At 45.8% G+C, this 27,553-nt stretch overlaps 1 protein-coding gene across 4 annotated transcripts in view; it reads right to left on the bottom strand.

Moving 5' to 3' along the window:
• The window catches only part of CHCHD6 (coiled-coil-helix-coiled-coil-helix domain containing 6), a 238,127-nt gene that overhangs the window by 94,447 nt on the left and 116,127 nt on the right, over positions 1 to 27,553 (bottom strand). For 2 of the 4 annotated variants that reach the window (XM_087866707.1, XM_087866708.1), the window contains exons 5-6: positions 16,639 to 16,722; positions 3,710 to 3,744 (exon numbers count right to left, since the gene is read on the bottom strand). In XM_087866707.1, the coding sequence (XP_087722833.1) occupies positions 3,710 to 3,744; positions 16,639 to 16,722 (119 nt within the window). The remainder of the gene's footprint in view (positions 1 to 3,709; positions 3,745 to 16,638; positions 16,723 to 27,553) is intronic. The other 2 variants (XM_045812277.2, XM_045812278.2) reach the window with 1 other exon arrangement.

Genomic DNA, 27,553 nt, shown 5'->3' with positions numbered 1-27,553 from the left:
GGCAGGGAGAGAAAGGGAAAAAGACAAACCTTGTACTTAATGCACTTGAGCAATCACCAGGTCTTATTCAGGCGACACGGGAAGAGCAAGCAGTGCTGTGGCCTTGTACCAGCTCCGGCATGGTTTCTCATCTGAAGGACAGGATAGGGCTTGGGGAGCCTAAACACGCTGCAGCCTAAAACGTTTTGTGACCCACAGTGTTCCACGTGCAGGGAAATGGCTAGTGGAGGTACACAGACGTGCTCATATGGCCGTGGCAATTTATGACCGGCTGTGTCCAGGTTAGCAGCAAGAGGAGCTGCCCCAGGATGATAGACTTCCATCACTCCTGCCCAGAAGGAGAGGGATGGCAGACCCTGTCCCAAAAAAAAAAAAAAAAAAAACTACATGCCTAACCTGACAAACATGGTAAGACATGACTTTAGAATGAAGGAGGGAAGAACCAAGGTGAGGACTGAGTGGGAAATAAGCAGCACCCCGCCTCAAATGGACTACAACCCAGGGAAAGAATCAGTGGTGATGGGGTAGCATCCATAATTGTTATCCACTTGAGGGCTGTCTCATTTGGCCCTAGGCTTTCGAAGATATGGAAGAAGACCTGAGCTCTCCAAAGAAACAAGGGGCTGGATCTAAGTCTAGCCCCAGGGAGAAGGCACTGTATGATCTCAGAGTTCCTACCAGTTCAGGAAAGGGAAGGTCTAAACATGGGAGTGCCTGGGGTCCTCACACTGGAAGAGAGATTCTAATGAATTCCAGACTCTTACCCAAGATGCTAAAACAGTGCTTCCCAAATGGTGGCCTACGAAGCACCCATGTTAGAATCCCCTGCGTGGCCACCCGACCTGTACTAGGCGGCCCCACCTGGTCTAGGACTCCCCAGGGGAAATCTGTTGTTTTGAACAAGTACCTTGGGTGACAATGAGGCCCACAATGTTGCTCTACAATGGGGTCTCCCACCTCAGCACTATTAACGTGTTTGTGCCAGTAATTCCTTGTTGTGGGGCGGTCCTGGGCACTGTAGGAGGATTAGCAGTATCCCTGACCTCTACCCACTAATGCCAATCGCACCATCCCCGTCATGACAGGCAGTAGGTCTAGACATCACCAAATGTCCTCTGGAGGGCAGAATCACCCCTGTCACAAACCACTGCTCAATGAGAAGAGGAAGCTAAAGGGGACTAGGAGCCTTTGAAAACTCATTTCTAAAAAATACATCACACATGATCTCAATAAGGGGAAAAGGGATAGAGAGCTGTCCTCAGGCCCAATGCACGTAAAGATCATGACACGCCCCCACTTGTGACTCCCTCGAGAGGCATGTCAGATTTCCTGGGGAGAGAGAACAGGGAGTGGAAGAGTACAAGGGGGTTTCTGCCATATGCCTCTGGGAGCAGGAGCACTGGGAGCCCCTGATCTATGGGGTCACCACATCTCGCAGGGCAGGGAGGGTGCAGGACCCACTGGGAACACTAAGGAACGGCCCAGCCTATAAGAACAGGGTCAGAAAAGCTGAGGCCCAGGCAAGCTGAGCCATTTGGAAAATGCTAAGGACAAAAAAAGGGCTTTTAAAATTGGATCAGGAGCGATAGGAACAAGAAGGAATAGGCCCATATTGGGGTGAAAGGTGTTCGGTTAACAGATGACGGAGAGAAAGAACTATAAACTCCCATTTTCTATCAAGGAGAACAATCTTCAGACTGAAAAGGGTGAATCAAACACTGATATGAGGGAATTGAAACGCGAGACGGAGACGAGATTGTGAGAGAACATCTAGTCACACTAAATGAATTCAAATCTCCTGATTCAGATGAATCACATCTCAGCTCTGAATTAACTTACAGAAGAGACATGCTCGTTGCTGGCAATCTCAAGAACTCAGAGAAAATGAGAAGATGCCCAAGATGAGACAATGTCCAATTTAGCAAAGGGGAGAAAAGGTGGATTTTTGAAAACTACAGACTGGTGAGCTAGACACAGATCCCTGAGAGAATTCTATGGTCTAAGTACTCAGAAATGGAAGTCACAGCCACCAGAAGGAAGCCCAGGCTGGTGGGAAAGTAGGCATCCAGACACACTTCCATGCTCTTGTCATAAAGTCATTTCACTGCCTAGAATGATGGAGACACCACTCAGAGTAATGGGGACACTGCCTACCGTGATGGAGATACTCACTGCCCAGAGTGATGGGGATACCGCCCAGGGTGATGGAGACATTGTCTACAGTGATGGGGACACTGCCTACAGTGATGGAAATACTCACTGTCCAGAGTGATAGAGACACTGCCCAGAGTGTGGGGACACCACCCAGAGTGATGGGTTCACTGCCTAGAGTGATGGGGATACTGTCTACAGTGATGGGGACACTGCCCAGAGTGATGGGGACACCGCCCAGAGTGACGGAGACACTGCCTAGAGTGATGGAGACACTGCCCAGAGTGATGGGGACACCGCCCAGAGTGACGGAGACACTGCCTAGAGTGATGGAAACACTGCCCAGAGTGCTGGGGACACTGCGCAGAGTGATGGAGACGCTGCCCAGAGTGGTCGGGACACTGCGCAGAGTGATGGGGTCACTATCTAGAGTGTAGGGACATATGGTCCAGAGTAATGGGGATGTTGCCTACAGTGATGGGGACACTGCACAGAGTGGACTCTGCTCAATGAGATTCTGCCCCATGCTGCACCTGTGGGAGGACCAAACAGCAGAAGGGACCTGGAGCAGCACTCTTATTCTGCAAAGTGTGGAGAGTGAGGACAGATGGTTGACCACAGAGTGTGGCATTTTCCTTCTGACTCAGCATCATTATCCATGACTTAAAGGAAGGAGTGGCAGCATACTGACCAAATCTGCTAATGATATGAAGTTCAGAGGGAGAGCCAATATGCTGGATGGGTAACAAGATCCAAACACATCTCAAACAAACACATCTCGAAAGCTAAGAACGGCCCTGTCCACTCCAATGAGATGAAAATTAACAAGGACAGGGTCCAAATCCAGCAGCCATACGCGCACAGAACAAGGCAGTGCACACACAGCCCAGCAGCACACACAAAGCCCAAAGGAGCTGAGCCCAAGCGAGACAGCCAAAGGCAGCCCAGGCAGTGCTGCCAGGGGATCTATCCCCTCGGGAGGGTGTGTGGGGGTGACGGAACAGCCCCATCCCACCCCCATCCCTTTCGCCCTCGCATGCTGGCTTCAGTTCTAGGGACCGCAGGGACAGGGACAAGCTAAAACCTACCAAAAGGAGAACAGTTAGATTGCCCCCCTGTGAGGAAAGCCTGGGAGAACCGGGGTGATGGTTTTATGGGGGAAGGACAGGAGGGAGGCTAGTCGTCACCTCTCTGGCACAGCACACAGGCTCGTCCTGTCTGGCTCTGTGACAGCTGTTACTCTGGAGGGTGTGAACAGAGCCAGCGGGTGGCAGTTACAGGCAGGACACCTGCACTGACTCCAACGTGATGCACAACCACAGTGGTCCACTAACAGCACAGCCTGTCCGAGGAGGGGGCATAGCTAACATTCACACGCGCTGTGACAGGCATGGTCACGCGCCGTCTCACCCAGACCTCAGCAACAATCCAATGAGGCTGAGCTTATTAATCCCTGAAGAGTGAGGAAGTTAACCCATTTGCCTAAGGTCGCACAGTTAGCAAGAGCTGAGGTAAGCAGTCAGACCCAGGGTGAACCCCAATCCCACGCTTTCCCAACCTGCAGTGTCCGGTCAGGGCCTGACGAATCAGCAGCTGGGGAGACAACAGGAAAACACTCACGTCAGGGAAGAGTCCCTCCAGGCAGGAGAAGTGACAGTGATTACAGTACATAAACAGGCCTTCGTAAAGCAATGAACACGATCACTTAATTAGTAATAAAAAAGTACAAATTCAAAGACCAATTTTTGCCGAACAAATTAACCAACTTAAAAACCAATGAAAATGGGGAAGGGAGAGCTTTACGTTTACCACCTAATAGGAAAATCAAAAAATCATATGAAGAGGCAGTTCTCAAAAGAAGAAATATAAGAGGCCAACAAACTTATGAGAAGATGTTCAGCCATATTAATAATTAGAGAAACGCAAAAGTTTTAGGCTGATAAAAGGCTGTGATGGTATAGGTATGGGGAGAGGACTCTCAAACCATTTTGTTGGTATATAATTCTAAAGAGAAATGTGGACGTCTCCATTAAAATTAATTGTGAAAGACTGAAGAACCCTAAATGTCCATGAACAGGAAGATGGTGAAATAAATACTGCCGATCCCCACCGTGTAGTCATTAAAGGAACAAGGTAGACCTGATGGACAAAGAGAAGTGATGTGCAAAATTGTCTAAGATGTATTGTTAGATGCAAGAAGCAAGTTAGTAAAGAATAAACTATGACCCCAACCGTAAAAAACAAACCATGTCTGTGTTCGTCACAGAAATAAGGCTGACAGTCGCAGGGGATGGCTGGAAGCACATTTACCAGTGTTCCTGCTGGAGAGTTGGGGCCACACTTTGCATGCTTTCATAGTGCTTTAACTTCTTGCAAACATGCATTACATTTGTAATTAATTTTAAAAAGAAAAAGGAAAACAGCCCATGTTGCTGAAGGAAGGGAGGCTGGTGCCATCACATACTGCGAAAAGAAGCGTGCACTTTACTACCCCCGCTGCACGGCGGTCTGGCCCCAAGCCTGAAGGATGGACAGTCTGTGGCTCAGCACCTGCAATTCTAAATTTTTTTTTCCTAAGAAAAAAGCTGAATTCAGGCAGCTTATGAGGATAAGCTTCCTTTTTTATTGTTTTCTAATAGGAAAAGCCTAGAGCAACGTAACAATGCAGTGATAGGAAAGAGTAGATTATGGCGTATTCATAACAAGGAACAGTATACAGCTAATTAAGTGTAGAAACAGATTTGATGTGGAAAAATGGTTCATAATACACTGAGTTTCAAAACTGTTACCAAAGAGCATCATGGTTATGTTCCCATTTTTGCAAATACAGTTGACCCCTAAACCATGCGGGGGTTATGGTAGTGATGACCCCCTCCTCCACAGAGTCGAAAATCCGTATATAATTTTCCACTACCCAAAAACTTAACTACTAGAGCCTACTGTTGACCAGAAGCCACACCGATAACACAGACAGTCGATTGACACATATTTTGTATGATACATGCATTATATGCTCACAATAAAGTAAGCTAGAGAAAAGAAAATCTTGTTGAGAAAAGCATAAAGAAAATACCTTTACCATACTGTATAGGAGAAAATCTGTTTATTAAGGGGCCCATGCAGTTCAAACCCATATTATTCAAGGGTCAGCTGTATTATAACATGGCCAATATTACCATAACAGAAACGGGTTTTGGCAGTGCCACCAAGATGCTAACAATGGTTACCCCTCTAGGTAGGGGGTCTGAATTGGCAAATTTGATTTTATTCTTTGGGCTTATCTGAAATTTTTGGTTTTACTACTGTGAACAGGTGCTACTTAAGAAATAAGTATAAGCTCAGTGGGTTAAGCATCCAACCCTTGGTTTCAGCTCAGGTCATGATCTCAGGGTCATGAGATTGAGCCCTGCGTTGGGCTCTGCGCTGGGTGTGGAGCCTGGTTAAGATTCTCTCTCTCTCTCTCTGCCTCTCACCCCCTACTCTCTCTCTCTCTCTCTCTCTCGAAGGAAGAAAGAAAAGAAAAGAAAAGAAAAGAAAAGAAAAGAAAAGAAAAGAAAAAAGAAAAGAAAAGAGGGAGAGGGAGGGAGGGAGGGTGAGCAAAATGCCCCACAGCTCGATAAGCTCCAAGCAGACAACTGGGTAATTCCCATGATTCCGTGATGCCAAGCACCAAGGTAGGGTTTTTATAACAGAGAGGTCTGGCTCCCCTGCCGGCACCACGCAACATGCAATCATACTCCAAGAACCACTTCCACCTACTTCCATGCACCTAAGCCCAAAGTGCTGCTGACTGCTGTGGGCTGTCATCTGTCCTGACTGCTGAGCCACCATGTCAGGCATCTCTGTCTCTCAGGCACTGAGTTTGCTCTGGGGACAAAACAGTGAGTTAGGTGGCAGCCCTGCACAGAAGGAGCAGCAGGAAGTGGTCAAATAAGGCCTCTAAGGTGATCCTAATGTCAGGAGAAAGGCCACATGGCCAGAGAGCATGCCAGGTGGACATGCAGCCAAGGCCTAGACCACAAAGCCCTGCAGGCTTAGGAATCCCAGCTTTCTTCTGAATGCATCAGGGAGTCGTTGATGGGCTTTAGAAATGGTCCCTCCTGCAACAAGGAGATACCAGATCATAGATGGAGGATCTGGTAAAAAGGACAACAGTGGGGAGAAGATGGTTTCAGCTCACGAGAGAGATTTGCAAGGGGGCACCATTGTGGCAGGAGGACAAAGGAAGAACAGGAGCTAGCTATTAGCTCAGTAACCAGGACAGGACTTGGTCACCAGGGTGGTGGGATGGCAGGGCACCAGGAGGGAGAGACCAAAGGGTAACCTCAAATTCTGTCTGCAGCATCCCACCACCACCATGGCCAAGGGCTGAAGGAAAGGCCCAAAGGAATTCACCCGGTCCAATTGAGCTGATCGACGCTGGGAAGGGAAGAGCCAAGAAGGAAAGGAAAGGGAGAGGCCACAGAGTGCCTATTCAATGAGAGTTATTTGTTTAACTGGGTCTTTTCCAGCTGGGATAGGTGGTAACCTTCATACATGATGGACAGGCACTTCTGGCTCTTCAAGCCATAAGGACCTATTTAGGACACTAAATGCGCTGGGGGAAAACCAACAGACAATAGCCACGGCGCAGGAAGTGCTGCATGTTAATGCAGCTGCTGCCAGAAACAGGGCAGAAACCACTTCCAGAGGAGACACTGATGGAGCCGGAGCCGAAAAGGACCCTAGCAACCGTAATGGAGGGAGTGACATAAATCCGCGGCCGTGAACAGTGACTTAACCACTGAGGTTAGCCCTTTCTCCCCACATGATCATTTCACCTCATAATGAGGTATGCAGTTGGCTCTTCCCTTCTCTGGGCCAGGTTCCACACCATGAAGGAGAAAGATGGGAAGAGAACCTATGGAGTTCTTGCAACAAGTTGCTGGCATAAAAAAAGGGGTAGGGTCTGTTCTGAGTGACAAAAGACCTAAAAGCTAAGAACCAATTGTAACGTGGCAATTCCAGTGAATCCTGACTTACAGCAGCAACAAACAAGCACAAACAGAAACACTGCGAAAGGGTAATTCTGAGGAAATCAGGGAAATCAATGTTAATTCCCTGAGGCGAGATAACAATATTGTAGTTATGTAAGACAATGTCTGTATTTTTCAGAGACACATACCTAAGTATGTAGAGGGAAATGTCATGGTCACTGGGATTTGCTTCAAAGCAAAAAACAAAGGAGAAAAAAGAAATAAATATGAGCAAATGTGGCAAAATTGTTAAGTTTGGGGAACAGGGACAGAGAGGTTCATTATACTATTCTACTGTTCTGCTTACCGTAAATTCTATCACAGATTTATTTTAAAGATTGTATTTATTTATTTGAGAGAGAGAGAGAAAGAGAGAGAGTGTGTGTGTGAACATTAGCAGGGGGCAGAGGGAGAGGGAAGAGGAAAGAATCCCCGCTGAGCACAGAGCCTGCCATGGGGCTGGATCTTCCAACCCTGAGATCGTGACCTGAGCCAAAACCAAGAGTTGGAAGTTTAACCAACTGAGCCACCCAGGCGTCCCCATCATAGATCATTTTAATACAGTTTCTTTTTAAGATTTTGTTTATTTATTTGAGAGGGAGAGCGCATGTGCGAGAGAGATCACGAGCAAAGGGGAGAGGTGGAGGGAGAAACAGACTCCCTGCTGAGCAGGGAGCCCAATGTAGGACTCGATGTGGGACTCGATCCCAGGACCCCAGAATCATGACCCGAGCCAAAGGCAGACACTTAACCGACTGAGCCACCCAGGCACCCTGTTTTAATACAGTTTCAAACAGTACTCTGAGCAGCTGACCGGGGCAGCTGACTGACGAACAACTGATCCCTGCATTTAGCCTGCCTGGGCCCGCGGACAGCGAACCGGCTGCTATGATCAGTCACGTGACAACTGCTGCCCATTTCAAAGCCTATTTCTTTACCTATACAATGGGGATAGTAGCAGTTCCCTCTCTTGTGGGACTGCCTTACAGGAACGATGAATGAGAACACGTGATGCACTTGGGACACACCTGGCACTATGACAGCAAGGATTCAAATAAGATCAGCTGTCATTTTATCACTCAGCTCACTGGGTCATTGTGCAGGCCAAAGGAGGCAGTTCAGGTGTGGTGTCTGGCCAGTGCTTTGCACATGGGAAATACTCAGCAAATGTTAGCTACTGAGCACTAAGAAAACCAGCCTCAGAGACAGAAAGAGAGTTTGTTAACAATACTCTATCAATTCCTTTAACTCTCAAAACTACCCTAGAAGATGAGAACTATTCCTGTTTTATAGATGTGGATTCAAAGACCTGTTTAAATCTCAGACCTGGAGTTGAATGGCTGTGAGCCTTGTGCCGTCCCCTAACCTCTCTGAGCATTCTCATTTTCATCTACGATGAACACTACTCCCCTCCACACCCCCACCAAACCTAAGTGACATAACTTAGGCACTGTTCGTAGCAAAGAGGAGTCATGCAGCCCGTTCAGCAGGGCCCCTGGCGCAGACATCTATCCCAGCGAAGCCCGGCCACAAGGCCCAGGAAAGCCACAGTCTCTCCATGTGCACAACAGAGGGGGTAGTGTCTGCTCCCTCCTCACCTCACGGGTTACTGTGAGATAAAAGAGAATTTCTGTGAAGATGAGACTGAGGTAAAGGAACAGACCTTTAGCAAACATAACAGAAGTAACATACAGAGTAGACGTAGGGAATGTGGGACCAGGAGGCAGGGGTAGTGGAGGTAGTGGAGGAGGCAGTGGTGGTGGCAGAACCCAAGATTTAAAAGTACCTACCTCCGGAGCCTGGGATTAACCCTTACTCTCTATGGCGGAAAAATTGTAAGACTCACGGACACAGCTGCAAGAAATGAGAGTCCTGGTTATATCATTCATTAGCCGTGTGACCTCTGGGGACAATGGGAGCAACCGCAGTTATATTATTAGATCTGGCTGGTAACAGTAATGGCAGGTACCGTTTATACCACGATGTATTACAACGGACTAGGTTCTATGTCACGTCCTTTATTATCTTGAAAATGTAATTACTACTGTCCCCATTGTAAAGATGAAGACTCCCAAGCCTCCAGGGCTTAAGTGACTTGATCTTGCCCATAAAGCCAGCAGGTGGTGAAGTTGTAATTCAAACCCAGGTCCCTCCAGATCTAAAAACCGAGCACTTGCAGCCACACCAAGTGATTCTCAAACCATTTAGCTGCCTTGGGGCCCTTTTCTTATCTGTGAAAATAATTGGATTGGATCAATGGTTCTCAATTTCTTTGTTTCCCCAACAAAAGACCCGGGTCCCACCAGCACAGGTATAAAAAGCCCATTTTTGCTAAGAAAGGCTGTCCTAAATCTCTAAGTAGTATGTTCTTTCACTTACCACTTCCAGTACACTGTTGAGAACACACAAAGTGGCCATTTTTATGCTGGTACCATTACGAAAAAGTGGTACTAGTTGGGTAACAGGTGTGTAGGTGTCCTTCTTTAGCCACCTGAGGAAGAACTTCTGGACTCAACAATCGTCCAAAGTCCCTTGGGCTCAGAGCTGTTGGGTACAGAACTGCTCCTCACAATGATCAGGGGTGGGCTCCTTCCCCACATGGCCAATTTCCTGCTGCATTGCTTTTAGGTCACTGTTATCTGTTCCCTCCTCTGAATTCCCAGTGCTCTGGCAGCTTCTCTCCGCAGGCATGTCACACTGGGAATACTTGCCATGCTGCAGTCTTGCAGCCTAAGTGGTGAGACCCTCTCTGCATCTCTGGTGCAGTCGCTGAGCAGACGCTGACACAAAGGAAGCCTCCCCACACACAAGAGAAATGCCTGCTGGCCACTGAGAGCACTTGGGGGTCAGCAGTTCTTCCAACAAAACACACTGCTCACTCATCATGGGGCTGGAAGTCACTCCACCTCCAGAGCCAGAGGGCGACTCCTCTGGGGTAAAGGCAACCCTTCCCATTGCATGCCCTCTGACCCCCTTGGGGACCTGGCTTCCACCGGACCCCTCAGGGACACATTATGAATTCTCCTCCTCCCGTAAATATGATCAAGTCACTCCCTCTTAAACCACCAATGTTCTTTCTTTGATGAAACTTCTTGAGAGAACAGTCTATACCTGTTTCCTCTACTTCCCACACTCACTGCAGCCCTAACTCCACAAGTAACCCAGCTTCAGTCTCCACGGCAATACTGGAAGGGCTCTCTCAACACAACTGACATGTCCTTCAAAGCGCAATCAAGAGGCCTCTCCTCTAGCCCTCCCTGGCCTGCAGCATTTGGCACTGTTGACCACTTTCTCTCCAACTTTTCTTCCCGAGCTGATTCGGGAGGCAGTGTGGCATGGTGGGAAGAGCAGAGACTTCAGAGCTCTGACTTCATCCATCAGCTGCATGGCTTCTGGCAGCTCATTTAACCTGATTCTCAGTTTCTTCATTTGTAAAATGTGTAATATAATCTACCTTGCAGGGTTGCTGCAAGGATTAGCGATAATTTATGTATAAGAGCCTGGCACATAGCAGATGCTCATAACATCGTGGTGGCTGTCATCTTGTGGGACACAGAACTCCATGTCTGACACTCTCAATCATCTGCCGGCCATCTCCACCTCATATGTGAAGGTCTGAAATTAAACTCACGACCTTCCGCAAGTGTCATGGCTCACCTGAATTTTTCTCTTTCTCTTAATGGCACCATTATTCTTCTGGACATTCAAGTCCAACTCTTTCTCCAGCTGACAGCTCTTCAAGAACTCCCAACGTTATCCTAAAGGAAGGCTACACTTCTTAGCCAGTCATCCGGGTCCTTCGTGATGTGACCCCAATCAATTTTTACAGCTTCCCCACCCACTGCCAACAGTCACGTGGGAGTACCTGGGCTGGGGTCTCTGTCCAGAAGCCTCACCTTCTTCACGTCCTGCCCTGTGGGCTGCCTGCTCCATCCTGCTCATTCTTCAAACACAGCTTCCACCAAGAAGCCTTCCTCCCTCTCCCGGAACCCCCACTGCATCACTGTTTCCTGCTTGCGCATACACACTTTCCTTTCTTTATTCTTGCAAACATCTACTGGGCACCTATTCTATGCCAGACACTGCATCCCCAGCCAGCCCTTAGTGATGAATCACCCCTGATGAATCAGACCAGCGAGGGCTTTGAGCTTCCAGGCCTTCACAGTCTGGAAGGGGAAACAGTCACAGATGCCAGCAGCCACACAGTAGCGTGTCAAGTGCTAGAACACACGCGGGGCATGGGGCCTAGGGAAGTGCGGAGAGGGGGTGGCAGGTGATACGGCTGGTGCCTAAAGGCAGGCCTGCCTTCCTCAGCTGCTTCCGACTTTGTATTAAGTAGAACATGCTAACAGAAAAGTGCAACACCTCCCAGCACAGCTTGATGGATTCTCAGCACCAAACCCACCTGTGGAACTACCACCCACATCAGGAAAGGGAGCTTTACCCTACCCCACACCTTTCCCTACCCCTACATATCCTCTTCCTCATTACTCCCCCAAAGGTACCCGTTATCCCACTTTCTAACACCACAGGTTAGTTCCGCTGTTTGAACTTCCTGTCATATGTCCATCCGACGTGCATGTACTCTTCTCTGTCTGGCCCTTCCGCTTAGATTCCTGTTGGGGACAGTCACCACCATCGCTGCCTGTGGCCACAGCCTGTTCATTCTCATGCTCGTCCGGGCCTCCACTGTGACAACTACCATGATTTATCTATTCCCCCGTTGACAGCTTGGGAGTGATTGTGAATGATTCTGCAATGAACACTCTACAGTTTTTGTTTGGTTTCTCGGTGAACCTATGGACACATTTCTGTTGGGCACAGAACTGCCCAGTCATAGGACATGCCTGTGTTCAGCTTTAACAGACAACGGCTAACAGTTTTCTACAGTAGCTTGGCCAATTTAGCTCCCTGACAGCAGCGTGTGAGGGCTTGGGTTAACCACGGCCTTGCTTGCACCTGGTGGTGTCCATCGCTCCCTTGTTAACCATTCTACTGAGTATGTAATGGTGTCGCCTTATGGCTGTGACTGCATTTCCTTGACATGTGTGAGACTGGGCCCTGTCCACATGTTCCTGACCAGTGGGCCACCTTCTCTTGTAAAGCAGAACCCTCTGTATTTAACTCCTCTTCCTCTGCGCCCTAGAGCAGCTCCTGTTTTCCCAAACAGACTCCGACTGACACCCCCAGGGACACCAGGCAGGGGGCTGTTTAGTGTTGTCACTGAGAAAGCGGCAGGCTTGGCAGGATCACATGACAGTTGTTCCTTAAAAAAAGAAAGCCGGAGTAGAAGCAAAGAGAAAAAAACGGGGTAAGGGCTGACTGTTCACATATCAATGTTGGGATGTTATGTGCACCCAACGGGTGCAGGAACAGAGATTTACATTCTGGGGGAAAGAGCCTGAGATCGAGGAAAAACCCACATATTTCTCAGGTTCTCCCTTTCTCCAGTGTGTGAAGCTAGATCCCCAAAATGCCCTCCCCACTTTGCAGTTAGTTGCTGAGTTTGGAAAAAGTGAGACCATTTTTACAGGGCTGGCAGGTCTGGTGGCAGGAAGCCGGCCCTCAGGCATCCTCCCACCTGGGGTCCTATTCCTCACATCTCCCTCCCCTCCCAAACTGTGCTGTCAATTCCCTGAGGTAGGAACCACAACTGTCGGAACCATCTCTGGGCACTGAGCAGAATTAAACGAATATGGAGTTAGTGAATGGCTATGCATTTATTAAAGAAGGGGGAAAAGGATGGAAATGACATGAAAGAGAACCTAATACTTCTATATCAGATATTCGTACACAAATGACCACTCACCCTCCAAACAACTGGCGGGTTAGTCTTCAAATTCTCATTTCAAAGATAAGAAAGCTGAGGCTTTGGAACTTCAACAACTTGCTCAGAGTCAGAAGGCTGGTAAATTATTGAGGCTGAACTAGGACTCCATCACTGGCTCATTCCCCACCCCCTCCCCGACTTGGCCCCGTGGCTGAGGGCAGAAGACATACTCTTGGCCAGCCAGAGTGGTCAGCTCCATTGCTGTTGGGTTCAGAGCCACCAGCACCCGGGCTTCCAACCGAAGATGGTAGACGTTGCTGGTTCTGACAAGACACAAGTCACCCTAGCCCCGAGGTAACTGAATCCAGGGGACTGCGGGTGAAGTCCACTCCCAGGTCTTCTGTTTCCTACAGGAAACCACAGAGGGCAGCTCAACAAAGGCTCTGGGAGGCCAGTTAAGCCGGCAAGAGGTTCAGCAGCCACACCTCTCACAGTCAAGGTGGTAGAGAGTTTCACCTTCCTGGACCCTAGGTCCAACATACAGAAATGGAAAATGGCCCTGTTCTCTAACACTGTCAGGCAGGTGAGAAACACCCAGTTGTGGGCAACACATGGTCTCCATAACTGCTTTGCAAAGAGCCCTCTTCTACCCCTCTGCATCCTCAATGACAGATGGACACCATGGCAGGCATTCGAGAAAAGCCCAGTGAAGCCTGGAGAGGAGACTTCTGCATCCTAGAGAGCAGCCGCCCAGTGATGATAAAATCCATCTCAGCAGGCCTACATCTGTGCACGTGTGCACACATTCATCCATTAATCCAAAGCTGAAGTGTTAGGGCTTGAAAGAGAATTGCCAATAACCACTGCACACTAGAGAGAGGAGCCAGCTCTTGCTAGGCACTGGCACATGCCAACACCTTTCAGACATTACCTCCTCGAATGTCCCCATCGATACCCTGAGGAAGGCATCTGCATCTCCATTTTATAGATGAAGAAACTGAGACATGAGGAGGCACAGTGTGGCCGCAGAGGGCAGTGGTGCAGAGCTGCACGTGGGTCCGGGGCCACTGTGAGGCGTGAGGACGCAGAGGGCAGTGGCTCAGGGCCGCATGTGGGCCTGGGGCCACCGTGATCACATGCTGCCCCTGCTTCACAGCTTGCTGTGAACACAATGTCTGGGGTTTGCTCCCAGGTGCTGTAAGACCCCCACCGGGCCCCGGCATCCCCAGCAGCTCACTGCTCTCTGTGATGAAAGGAAAACACTCCTCACTTAGATCTTGCAGTGTGGGCGTGAGGAACAATTACTCAGAAAGATTATAAAGCACAGGAGCCCTATAAAATATGATTTCCACACTCAAGAATAATCATCTAGGGAATAAATACTGCAGTACAAAGGGGTCAAGATGTCTCCTCCCCCTTGAAAATGAGTCTGGATTCTGCACAGGATTTCCCTACCTGCCAATCACAACGGGCCAGCACTCGAAAACAGTGTCCTACAGGCGAAAGGGAAGCAGGGTTCCAGCTGAGAGGCCAGTGGACACAGCATGGCACCCCCCACAAGCCCAGGCCCGTGTGCCCCCATCCCAACCTTCTCTGGCCCCTGACCACGCTCCAATATTTTGGGTGGTCGAGGATGATTCAGCAGCTGTTCCAAGTTTCCCCCTGAACAGGTTTCCACCATCAATTTCTAAACTTAAGAGGAAATGGGAAAAAAAAGAAAAGAAAGGAGCCTGCTGATTGGGAGGCCCTTAAGCTGTGTGTACAGAAGCTGAAAATGTCAAGGTCTGAGAGTATTCAACAAATGAAAGCAGAATTATATAAAAGCAACAGCTAATAAAAAAGATTGTCGGATGCCGTGTTCTTCATCTTCCCAGCCATTACGGGAATAAAATTATCCACAGAGAAGATGGAAAACCTTTCTCAAGACTGGTACAATTAAGCCTTAGGATGGTGCCTCTTTGCTCCCCCATCTCCAGTGCCCCTTCCACCCCTCACCCCACCCCCCAGTCTCCCTCACCAATCTCTAGTTCCCAGGATATTGGAGGTGCTTTCCTTCTGTATATTATCATCAGCAAAATGCCAGTATTTAAGAGTCAGGCAGGTGATCATGTTTTTGCACCTCCTTCTGGAAGCATTCAATAACTTCACAATCATGTAGGAAAACCTCACTTTAGAAAAGGCCCACATCTGCATATGTAAGGAGTTTGGGCTTCCCTGTAGGATGAGGGGGGAAGAACAGATGAGAAGAAGGGCTCATCCAGGAGAATCTCCTTTCCTTCAGCAAAGCAGAGAACTGGGCTGAAGGAGGAGAACTACTGTGGGGATGAGAAAGGAGAGTGACAAGGGGAAAATAGATTTGAGACCAAAAAACTCTGTAAAGCTACTGCCCTTCACCCCAAGCAGACACACGCACACATGCTTCTAGGAGCCAAACCCAGAGAGGGAAATGCAAGAGGAGCGCAGCAGGAGACCGCAGAATTGCACACATAACAACACAAAAAAATCTGTGCTCATGAACATATGGGCAACTGTGATAATTAGAGCTATGGCGGGTGGAATGTTTTTACCCTTTTCCAGGATCTCAAATCACAATCCTTGTCATTACAGCTACAGTCAAACCTGGGCAGGAGGCCATCCCAGGAACCCTCTCCTTGTTAAGGACCACCTCTGTAAGTGGCTCGGGGTGCCCTGCCGGCCTTCTGAACGATGCTACCACCGGCGGGCGGTGCTTGCTGTTCACATGACAATTCTGGCTGTCCCCTGAACACCCTGCAGGAGGTGGACAGGAGTGTCCCCGGAGCAAGGAGCAGTGTCCCTCCTGTCCCCACGGCCTGGAAATTCAGAAATCCACGTTTCCGTCAGCTTCCAATGTGCCATGCCACAGGAGAAAACCCCTATGGAAATCAAGCCCCTCAGGCAAACTGTCAATTTCAAAGCTCCAAAGCGTGACAAACGATTCGCGAAGATCTGCCTGCAATAAGCTGATGGCTCAGGTTGCCTGGCATGCCTTCTCAGGCAGGAGGAAGAACAATTTTTTTGAATCTCCCAACCACCTCCTTCCATGTTTTAAGCCGTTTCTTTGAAAAATCTGTCATGATCAACAAATTAAGCCCCCCCCCCAAAAGTAAGCAAGTTACCAAATGAATTTTCAAGAGTCGTTGTAGGCGTTAACAAAAAAAAATAAAATAAAATAAAAATAAAGGACTGATGCTATGTCTTTGAATCTCATTCATTCCAAAGGCTTATCCCTAGAAAAGCAGGGAGTGTGTAGCCGTGGTGCACTTTGATCTCCCTGACTCCCAGGAGAAAATCAATAAGACAACTCTAATATATTTGTACAGCACGACTTCACGTTACTATTATTTTTTATCCAATGCTGCTTAACTAAAGTCAGAAAGGTAGGCTAGGTCTCAGCACCGCCCTGTGGTGAAAGTGAATTTTTTCTAAAACTGAACTATAGCACAGCCAGCCGCATTCACAAAAAGCGGGCCAATTAAAAACCAATTATCTCTGTGAATACAACTTGTGGGAAGGGTGGGATGTGGTGCTTGCCAGGCATAGGAGGGCAGGTCCACAGGGGGACCGGCTGCTGGCGCGAATGGAGAATTGGGAGTGCAGGCTCCTTTCTCCCCCACAGCGGCGGTGGACTCCGGTCAGGGGCTTCAGCACCTGGCTCCCCAAGGCAGCCGACAGGAGCCTTACCTTCCTCTCAATGCGCCCCAGCTGCTCCTTATAGAAGGTGTCACGGCGGCTCAGCTCTGACTCGCGGCTCTCCAGCTCCTTGGCCTAGTTGGAAGAGAACAAAGCGCACGTTACCGGGCAGCAGCTGGGCTGAGCTGTGGGGAGAAACCAAGGGGGCTCTGTTCACAGAGACACTGACCATTCGAGCAGCAGCAACAATGAGTTGAAAACCTATGCTATGCTAGACCACTTACGTACCCTGAAGTGTTTAATTTTCACCAGAAGACTTCAAGGTGGGTAGCTGCTAGTCATTTCACAGAAGACCAGCACTCGCATTTACTGAGTGCTTACTATATGCCAAGTGCTGGTCCAAGTGCTTCCCACAGACTTCCTCACTTGACCCTCACAATACCTCTAAAAGGCGGGCAGGAGTGTTATATGATGCCCCCATAGGTGAAGAAATGGAGGGGCCAAGTGACTATCCCAGCTCACAGCTACAAGGGAGGAACTGGGGTTTGAGCCCCAGCAGGTGCAGGGCCTGACCACAGAGCTGTACTGCTCAAGGCCACACAGCCTGGAAGGGCCAGAGCTGTTCCCTGGCCACAGAGTCCTCACGCCTGGCACCAGACCATGCCACCAACTCACATGTGAGCTCCCAGAGGCAGGGATGCCAGAACGCCCTTCTTCATGCCCTTTGCGAGGCAAACTCCCTGCTTCAGGGGTCAGGGATCCGAAAGGTGAGCAGTATCAGAACCCCAGAACCCTAGAGCTTCTCCCTCACTCTGATAGGAAACAAATAGAACAGCCAGTGCATATGGCTGAGGACCCTCCCTCAAGGTTACAGTTCGGCTGAGGGGCTTGGCTAACCACGGCAAGCAACCTGGAGCTAGCACACCTGCAGCTGAACCCACCCCAGCTGTAATTAGTTGGATGACCGAGTTCCAGCTTACTCAGGTACAATATACAAGCCTGAAGCAGAAGTGCCAGCCGCACAGGACTGGGTGGAAGGTTAAGGAAACCCCTGCAGAAACGGGTGGGGTCACAGCAGGCCTCCACCAAGGGATACTGCATCACGGCAGTGTCCCCCTGCCTGGGACACCCATGGCCCTGGAGCCTCTCAGGACCTCTGTGGGATAAGGCCTCAAGGCCTGCTCCCACCCAAGATGTGAGAGCCCAGAGGGCTGGCTCAGTGCTCGTGCAGGGAAGTAATGCCATCTGATCACTGTCCCGCCCAGTGAGCTCCAGCACCATTTCAGGCTCCCATGTCACTTAATGATCATGACCCCAAGAGCAGATAGCTAGTCAATGAGGGAGGCCAACCATGAACCTAAGTTGCCATGACTCCAAGGCCTGAGCTGCTTCCCTCGAATCATACTATGGTGTCAGTGCACGGGTCTGAACTGTTCAAAAAGACCCAGTAAGACAAGAACGGATGTTTTTGAAAGCCCATTTCCTTGGCAATGCTACTCCCCTGACATAAAAATTTACTAAAGCCCAGCAGGAGGCCAGTAATGAGGAGCCAAGCACAGGACAGTGGGGACAGAAACCCTGAGGAAAGGCTTGGGGTTTAGAGGACTCGGCTGTGTTAGGGCTTGGCCACGGGCTGACAACCTGAGAGTCCCGCTCTAATACCGGCTCCACCACTGACTGGCCTGTAAGCTGGAGCAATCTGCGATCCTTTTCTTGGGTATGTCCCTCTTACCTGTAGAATGGAGAACAGAGCAGAAACTTGGCTCCTGAGGCTGCTGTAGAATATCTAAAAATGCTAAGAAGGCTTCTGGAATGCCTGTGGAATGCCAACACTTCAGAAAAGCTAAACACAAACAGTGAGACTGAATGCTGGGGATTTCTCGCAGGATTTTTCAAAGCATGCTGCCGAGGCAGCGTCCCAGGCACGGGAGCATGGCTAATCAGTGCTGGGCCCTCCACAGCCATCTGGGCCCTAACCATCCGCCGTCCCTGGTACAACCAGAGGAGAAGCTGGTCTGACACAATGAAGCAGCCAGTATAGGAATATCTTCCGGGGCTTCGGACTTGCCATTTTCTGGCCAATAGTCCCAGCCAACCGGGAAGATGACATCTGAAAGCATAACTGCCACGAGGCTCTTCTGCCGCCATTCACTTGAGGCCAGTGGGCAGTAGAGGAGGCTCTTCCAAGTGTTTTGCCACCCTCCCTCCTGCCGACACATCAGGATGCTTCCTCTGGGCAGAGACTCAGGAACACTCAGCTCATGGTCCAGGGCCTGTGCCCAGCACGGACATCTATGTCAGAAACGGGATGCAGAGATAAGGCTCCAGGCAAAGCTGCCCAACCGTCGAGGCTTCCTCAGGTCACAGAGAGGCTGTTCACACACAAGAAGAAACACTGAGGATATGGAGGTCTCCTTTTATAGCCATGTCACTCTGCAACACTACTAAGCTGATACCAAGTAAGTATCAGCTTACAGTGATTAACTGTTCAGAGTCTGTCTCACCCACTGCAATGGAAGCTCTGTGAGAGGAAGGGCCTGACCTGTCTCGGCATATCCCCAAAGCCTTGGCCTCCACCGCGGCAGGCCAGCAAGGTGGCAGGCTCACTGCCGCTGCCCCACCCACTAACCTAACCGCCCTGTTCATCTCTGAGATTTATAGTGAAATCCAGTGAGTGACAGTGGGCAGGAGGTGACACGTGAAAAGGGGCCATAGCAAATGAGTGCAATACGAACTCCTGGCTGTCAGTGCCTGGCCGGGAGCCGGGCCTCCACGACACTGTTGTGATGAAGGCGGGCATCAGACAGCACTGGTCACTCTGCATAGCTGCCACAGTCCGATCCGTGCCTCCCAGCACTCACGAGAGGCCATGCAGCAGGCAGCTCGCAGCATGACCACAGGATTAAGGAGGAACAGGCAGGTTTCAGTGACTGATTCAGTAATTTATCAGAACATTATTGAGTGCCTACCATGTGACAGACACTATCGCAAAGGGGTTGTGGATACAAATGGGAAATGAGAAAGAGTTTCTGTTCTCGTGGAGCTTAGATCCCAGTGGGAGAGACAAATGTGTGTGCAGAAAAATAAGATAATTTTAGAGAGGGATATGTGCTGGGGAGGCCACAGGCAGAATAACTTGTGGGGTAGCGGGTTGTTATTTTCTCTAAGGAGATTTCCAAGCCAGTCTTCTGGGAAAAAAAGTACTGAGTAAAGTGTGCTGTCTCCGATACAAAGGCAAAATATCACCATTATGAAGATCTACTTGGCGGATTACAGTCTTTGAACGGGGAATTGAAAGGAATCTTCAGTGATTTAGTTAAGGACTTCCTCCAGTCAAGAGAGCAAGTGAGTTCACACTTTGATGCATCTTCCCCACTCTAAACACATAGCAAGAACAGATAAAACAGAAGAACAGGAGACCAAAAAGACATGGTCAGGTTCAAAAACAAGATTAAAACATCCAACAGAATACGAATGCAAAGCAGTAGGTGAGGCTGGAGCCACAGGCCTGCTGGGCTCTGTGTCTGGAGTCAGCAGAGGCAGCCAGAACAAAGCTGCTCCACAGAGCAGGGGTAGTGGGGAACCTAGGGCTCCCCTGGAATAAGAAGCTGATGAAAAAAATTCCAGGAGACTCTCATGTAGGGCTGAGGTTCAGCCCAAAGGCTGCAGCTCCAGCCCACTCAGCCCCAGGCCGCAAATGAACCAACTCCCCTGCTCACGTCCCAGCTCTGTGGCACCACTAGTGCCACCACGAGAGGAGCCTCAGAAGGCCACAATCACACCTGTTTCCGAATGTGGGTGGCAGGTGTAGACCACCAGAAAAACACTAGGCAGGGAGAAACAAAAATGACAGAGAAAGCAAAGCAAAGCAAAACAAGACAAAAATCAAACTTCCTACTCAAAATGTGATGCTTAGAAAAGCTACCAATAAAATCAGCAACTGGAATATGAATTCACTCCAGATGAAATTAATTTTATGGGACATCATGACTAAGGACTTTTAAAAACTTTTTATTATGCAAAAATAAAACATGACACAGAATAATTTAATAAAACTCCAGATAGCCATCACTAAGCTTCAAAATTTATAAACGAAAGGAAATCTTGTTTCACCCATATTTCCCACCCTCTCCCTACCCCCAAATTTCTTACAGCAGATCATTTCACCTGTACATACTTCAATATATTTCTCTAAAAGATAAGGACTTGCATTTTCCTAAACCAAACCACAATACCATTGCATACCCCACCAAATTAATTCCTTAACATACCAAATATTTAGCCAGTGTTCAAATTTCCAACTGACAAAGGATTTCTTTCAATATTTTTTCAGACTTTATTGATTTATTTGAGAGAGAGAGCATGCACACATGGGGGGGCAGAGCAGGAGGAAGAGGGAGAAGCAGACTCCCTGCTGAACAGGGAGCCAGATGCAGGGCTCGATCCCACGAGTCCAAGATCATGACCTGAGCCAAAGGCAGATGCTTAACTAACTGAGCCACCCAGGAACCCCGATAAAGGATTTTAATAGTGCATGTTTAAGGTACTCAAAAGATAAATGAATTTCTGATTTAAAAAGAAGAAATTATGAACCTAGAACAGGAAAACCCCCAAGCAGGTAACTACTAAGAATTTAAATTTCTTCAAAATAAAAAATAAAATGGATAAGACAAACCCTAAAGTGAGGGCAGTAAGGTGGAAATTAGCAAATTAAAAAGTAGCAGAGAATGTGATCCAGAATGTTGCAACAGAAGATAAAGATAAAATGTATGAAAGAGGAGCTGAAAAACTTGGAAGACAGACTGATAGACTCCAACCAGTGTCTAAGAACTACTTCAGAAGAGCCTAAAGGGATGGCTAAGGAAGAGGTGGAGGAGAAGGAAGACAAGGGAGGGAAAAGAGAAGAAGGAGGAAGACAGACGTTAGAGCAGAAGGCAAGGGAGGGTGGGGGAGGGGAAGTTAAAACGAGGTGGGGAAGGGAGGAAGATGTAGCAATAAGGAGAAAATTGGGGTGGGGGTTGAAGGAAAATGAGGAGAGGAGAAGAAGAGGATATAAACAGAAAATCCCAAATAAAATTATAGGAAAAAGTCAGTTATCACAATAAATATGTGGTAGACAGCTGGGATGGTCCCCAATGATCCCATGTCCTGATACTCATGTCTTTGTGTGATGCCCTCCCCTTGAGTGTGGGTTGCACCTAGTGACAAACTTCTTGGTGGGGGAGGGGCATAGGGAGAGAGAGAATCTTAAGCAGGCTCCGTGTCCCAGCGCAAGCTGAGGAGCTGACAAGTGGCTCTATCTCACCACCTTGAGATCTTGACATGAGCCCTTATCAAGAGTTTGAGGCTTAACCAACTGAGCCACCCACGTGCCCCCTAGTGACAAACTTCTAATGAATAGAATATGGCAAAAAGTGGTAGAATGCACTTTCCAATTGCAAAAAATAGTGATTTCTGTCTTGCTCATCCTCTCTCCCTTGCTCAGACTAAAGAAGCAAGCTTCCATGTTGTGAGCTGCCCTATGGAGACACGCACACAGTAAGCAACTGAGGGAGACGTCCAACCAACAGCCAGTGAGGGACTGAATCCTGCCAACAGTTACATGAGGGAGCATGGAAGCAAAGCTGCCCTGAGCCCTCAGATGAGACTGCAGCCCTGAGACAGAGGCACCCAGGTAAGCTGTGCCCAGAACCCTGATCTACAGACACTGTGAGAGTAAATCTTTATTGTTTTAAAGATTTACAAACTTTACAAACTCAAGTTTGTAATTTCTCATTTAGGAATAGATAACGTATACAAAACATGAACTGATTAATCTCATCTTTAAGAAAAAATGATTCTCACTTTGCATAAAAGAAAGAGAAAATCTCATATATGCCATTATAAGACACCCAAGCCCATATACTAATGATCTTATAGTACAAAAGAAAACCCTTCACTAGACTGCAGTGTCTACTGTTTGTTTACACAAAAGGTTGAGCATTCCATCAAAAATGTAAACACACACACACACACACACACACGAAAATAATGACCTGCCATAAAGAGAAATACTCAATAAAATCAGATGCAACAATGGTCCAGATGTCACAAGTAATACAGAGGGACTTTGAAAGAACTATGATCAATATATTAAAGAATCTAGCACAGAAGGGTAGACCCCATGTGTGAAGAGAGGAAGAATTTCCATAAGGAGATGGGCACTCTCTGGTCTCCATTATTTATGATGAGAAATAAACTATTAATATTATTGAGGATCCCCTGCATGTGACGAATTGCTTCTATCCTGTTACTTTCAAGATTCTTTTTGACTTGGGTGTTCAACAGTTTGATTATGATGTAGTTAGGTGTGAATCTCTTCGAGATCTCCTTGTGTACAGCTTTATACATTCATCTGGCCGTCTAGATTCCCAGGAATATGTTGGAGCTTTTCAAAGTCTTCTATGAACATCTTGTTATCTAGCTTTTTTTTTTAATTTTTTTAATGCTGTTGTTATCTTGATAGGGATTGCCTTAAATGTGTAGATTGCTCTGGGTAGTATGGACATTTCAACAATATTTATTCCCCCAATCCATGAGCATGGAATAACTTTATATTTGTTTGTGTCATCTTCAATTTCTTTCATCAGTGTTTTATGGTTTTCAGAGTACAGATTCTTTTTTCTTCTTTGGTTAAGTTTATTTCTAGGTATTTTACTATTTTTGGCGTAATTGTAAATGGGCTGTTTTCTTAATTTCTCTTTCTTCTGCTTCATTATTAGTTAATAGAAATGCAGCAGATTTCTGTATATTGATTTGGTATCCTGTGACCTTACTGAATTTATCAGCTCTAGTAGTTTTTTGGAGGATTCTTTAGGGTTTTCTATGTAGAATATCATGTCATCTGCAAAGAGTGGAAAGTTTTACTTCTTCTTTACCAATTTGGATGCTTTTTATTTCTTTTTCTTGTCTAACCGCTGCAGCCAGGACTTCCTATGTTAAATAAAAGTGGTGACCGTGGACATCCTTGTCTTGTTCATCTTAAGGGAAAATCTCCCAGTTTTTTACTATTGAGTATTACCTTAGCTGTGAGTAGTTTTTCTTTTTTTAAGTTTTTGGGTTACCCTATTGTTTGCCCAAACTCTTATCTCCCTCCTCAAGCAGCCATGGTGTTCAGCAATTGCCTCTGGTTGTTTTTGAAAAATGCCTCCTAGGAAAAGGCTGTTTCCACTGAGTCATGTCAAGTAACAACAGCCTTGCAAATGGGTTCTTCCAGGAACCACCATGACAACTCTCTAGGCATGGGACTTTGAAGAATTTCAATTCTTCTCTGCCCTGTCCAGTGGTTGCCAGGCTGCTGGTTTTTACCATGATTGTGGCTATTGGTTTTCAAAGTTACTGCTTAGCTGGGGAAAGGAGAATGGGAATAAGACTATTTAAAATGCCACAAAGATCACTGTTCTTACTAAGAGTCACCATTTTTCTTGAACAAACGCTCCTGGATTGCTGTAAGCCTTTGGTTAATTTTCAGGGTTCTGAAAAAAAAAAAAATAGACACTGAGCATGTCTATTTTATGGAAGGGAGAATTCCTTTTATGGAAGGGAGAATTTTCAGAGGTCCTTACTCGACCATTTTCACTGACACTACCCAAAACTATAAAATAGAACCAAATAGAATGCTCAAAATGAATTTCTAACATGCTATGGCATGAAATCATACATTTATTAGAAGACTGGACAGAACAGAGTAAAGAATCAAGAACTTAGAAAGAAGTCATTAGAAATTATCCAAATTGAAACACAAAGAGACAAAGCATGAAAAATAAAATTGAACAGGGCACCAAGGTTTACAGGACAATATCAAATTGTACAGCATATATTTAATTGGAGTCCTAGTAAGAGAAGAGAAAAACAGGGCAAAAGAGTGAAGAGATAAAGGCCAAGAATTTTCCAAAGTTAATTAAAGACAACAAAGAACAGATCTGAGAAGCTCAGAAAAACCGCAAGTAGAATGCTTTTGTAAAATTCTTAAATAATTCCTGAAGAAATGGAATATTTTTTGAACATAGACTGTCATAAATTTGAAAAAACAAGTAATTTCTAGCACAACCTCTAAAAAAGTAACAAAAAGGGTCACAAGTAAAAAATCAATTGAGAGGATAAAATGGAATTCTTAAAATATAATGATTTCACCTCCACCCTCTCCCTCAAAAAAACCTACAAGAAAGTAGCAACAGAGGAACAAAACACAGATAGAACAACAGAAACTGAATATCAAGATGGTAGATTTAAATCCAGTCATATCAATAATCATATTAAACAAACAGATTTAACCCCCTATATTAATTTCCTGTTTGCAGTTGTGAGAAATTACCAAAAACTTAGTGGCTTAGTACACAACTATTTTCAATGTTTTTAGAGATCAGAAGTACCAAACGAGTCTTAGTTGGCTAAAATCATGGTGTTGGCAGGGCTGTATTTTTCTGGATGCTCTAGGAAAGAATCTATTTCCTTGCCGTCCAGCTTCTAGAGGCTGCCTGCATTTTTCGGCTCATGACCCCACATCACCCTGACCTCTGCTACCATCATCACACCTCCTTCTCTAAATCTCCTACATCTGTCTTTCCTTGATAAAGACCCTTGAGATTACAACAGACCCGCATGGATAATACAGGATAACATCCCATCACGTATCCTTAACTTAGTCACATCTGCAAAGTCCTTTTTATAATGTAAAGGAACATATTCATGGGTTCTGGAGATTAAGAGGTGAATATCTTTGGGAGACCACTGTTCTGCCTACCATACTCACCAGTGAAAGGCAAAACCCTAACTATATGTTATTGATTAAAAGAAATATATTTTAAATATAAAGACACAAATGGATTTAAAAAAAGAATAGGAAAAAGATATATCATGCAAACACTAAGTACAAGAAAGCTGGTGTAGTTATAATATCAAATAAAGGAGAATTCAAAACAAAAAAAATATTGTCAGATATAAAGAGGAACAGTTCATAATCATAAAGGAGATAATTATTCAAGAAGAAATAACAATTATAAACGTGTATGTACCTAATAAGAAAACTCTCAAGTATATAAAAATTTGACAGACTAAAGAAGAATATAAACAAATCCATAGTTGAAGGCGTTAACATCCCTCTCTCAAAATATTGATAGAACTAGACAAAAAAATCAACAAAGATGTGAAGGATACAAACAATATTATCATCCAACATGATCTAATTGACATTATAGAATACTCCTTGCAATAACCACAGATACACATTCTTCCTAAGTGAACACAGAACAGTTAGGAACCTAGACCTTCTCCTGGGCTACGAGAAATTTAAACAGATGAAATGAAACAAAGTATCCTCTATGACCGCAAGATTATTAGATTAGGAATTAAGAAGAGCAAGATGCCTAGAAAATCCTCAAATGTTTAGAAATTAAACCTATTACTCAAGAATCCATGACTCCTACCCAGGAGGAAAATCAGTCCTTAAAAAAGACTTGGACATGACAGAGATGATTTAATTAGCATATATAAGGACTCCAAAATAGCTATGATAAGTACTTTCAAGGATTTAAAGGAAAATGTGAACATAATGAGATAAATGGAAACTACTAAAAGAACCAAAGAGAAATTTGTGAGAAATGTAAAATACTATAAAGGAAAGGCTGAAAAAGTGAATGCTACCTCAGTGACCGATGGAACAATTTCAATATCAACTGGTAACACATACATAATTGGATTCCTGGGGAAGGGAGAAGGGGAGAAGGTAGTCGGAAAGTATTTTGAAGAAAAATGAATGAGAAATTTCTAGATGCATTAAAAAGTACAAACTTACAGAGCCATTAAGTTTAATTACCAAAAGAACCAATAAATACATTGTGATAAATGCTTTAATAGAAATGTATAAACTATATACTTGTAAGTTTAAAATACATAATTTCCTCTGATTTACAAAACAAAGCAAATTTTAAAAAAACTCACCCCAAAGAATTTTGCTGCCCAGGTGACTTCACACTGATTAATTAATTCTATCAAATATTTAAGGAAGAAATCATAACCATGTCTAAGCAGACTCTTCCAGCAAATAGAAGAGGAGGGAACACTGTCTAGTGCATTTTATGAGACTATTATAATTATAATAGCATACCAGACAAGGGCATTACAAGAAAAGAAATTTACAGACCGGCATTACTTAAGAAAAGAGATGTACAAATCCTTAATGAAAAAAAATGAGCAAATCAATATGTAAAAAAAAAAATATATATATATATATATATATCCCATGATCAACCGGGATGTATGCCAGGAGTCCAAAGTTGCTTTAACATATAAAAATCAATCAACATATTCACCACAGTAACAAATAAAAGGAGGAAAATCATGTGATCATTTCAAATAGACTCAGGAAAAGCATTTGACAAAATAAATACCCATTTATGAAAAAAAACTTGCAGTAAACCAGTAACAGAAGGAAATTTCCTTAACTTGATGAAGAGCATGTACAAAAAACCTGCAGATCATTACTGGTGAAATATTGAACACTTTTCCCCTAAGCCTGCAAAGAAGTTAATACGGACTTAGAAGATATGAATAATAAAATTAACAAGATTGATCTAATAAGCTTGAATATTTACATTCTTTTTAGAGTTGAGTGGAACATTTGCAAAAATCAATCACTCTTCTAAGACACACCCACAAAAATAAATTAACAAATTTCAATGCATCAATATCATATAGACCACTTCTCTGATGAAAATATACTTAAATTACAAATCAATAATAAAAAAGGCAGTTAAAAATGGGTTTAGTAATATGCCTTCCTAAACATAACTCATAGGCTAAGCAAAAATAACAATAGAAATTTCAAAATTAAAAAAAAATGAAAGTTCTACATTCAAAACAGAAAAGTGTCACATAGCTAATAAAGTATCTGAGAGGCAAGTTAATGGTCTTCAGTGCTTTCTTTAAA

The sequence above is a fragment of the Ursus americanus genome, chromosome 14 (genome assembly GCF_024610735.1).
Source record: "Ursus americanus isolate L20-20 chromosome 14, mUrsAme1.1.p, whole genome shotgun sequence".
NCBI classification, from domain to species: Eukaryota; Metazoa; Chordata; class Mammalia; order Carnivora; family Ursidae; genus Ursus; species Ursus americanus.
The sequence above is the reverse complement of the archived record's forward strand: the minus strand, read 5'-3'. Positions and strand labels throughout refer to the sequence as shown.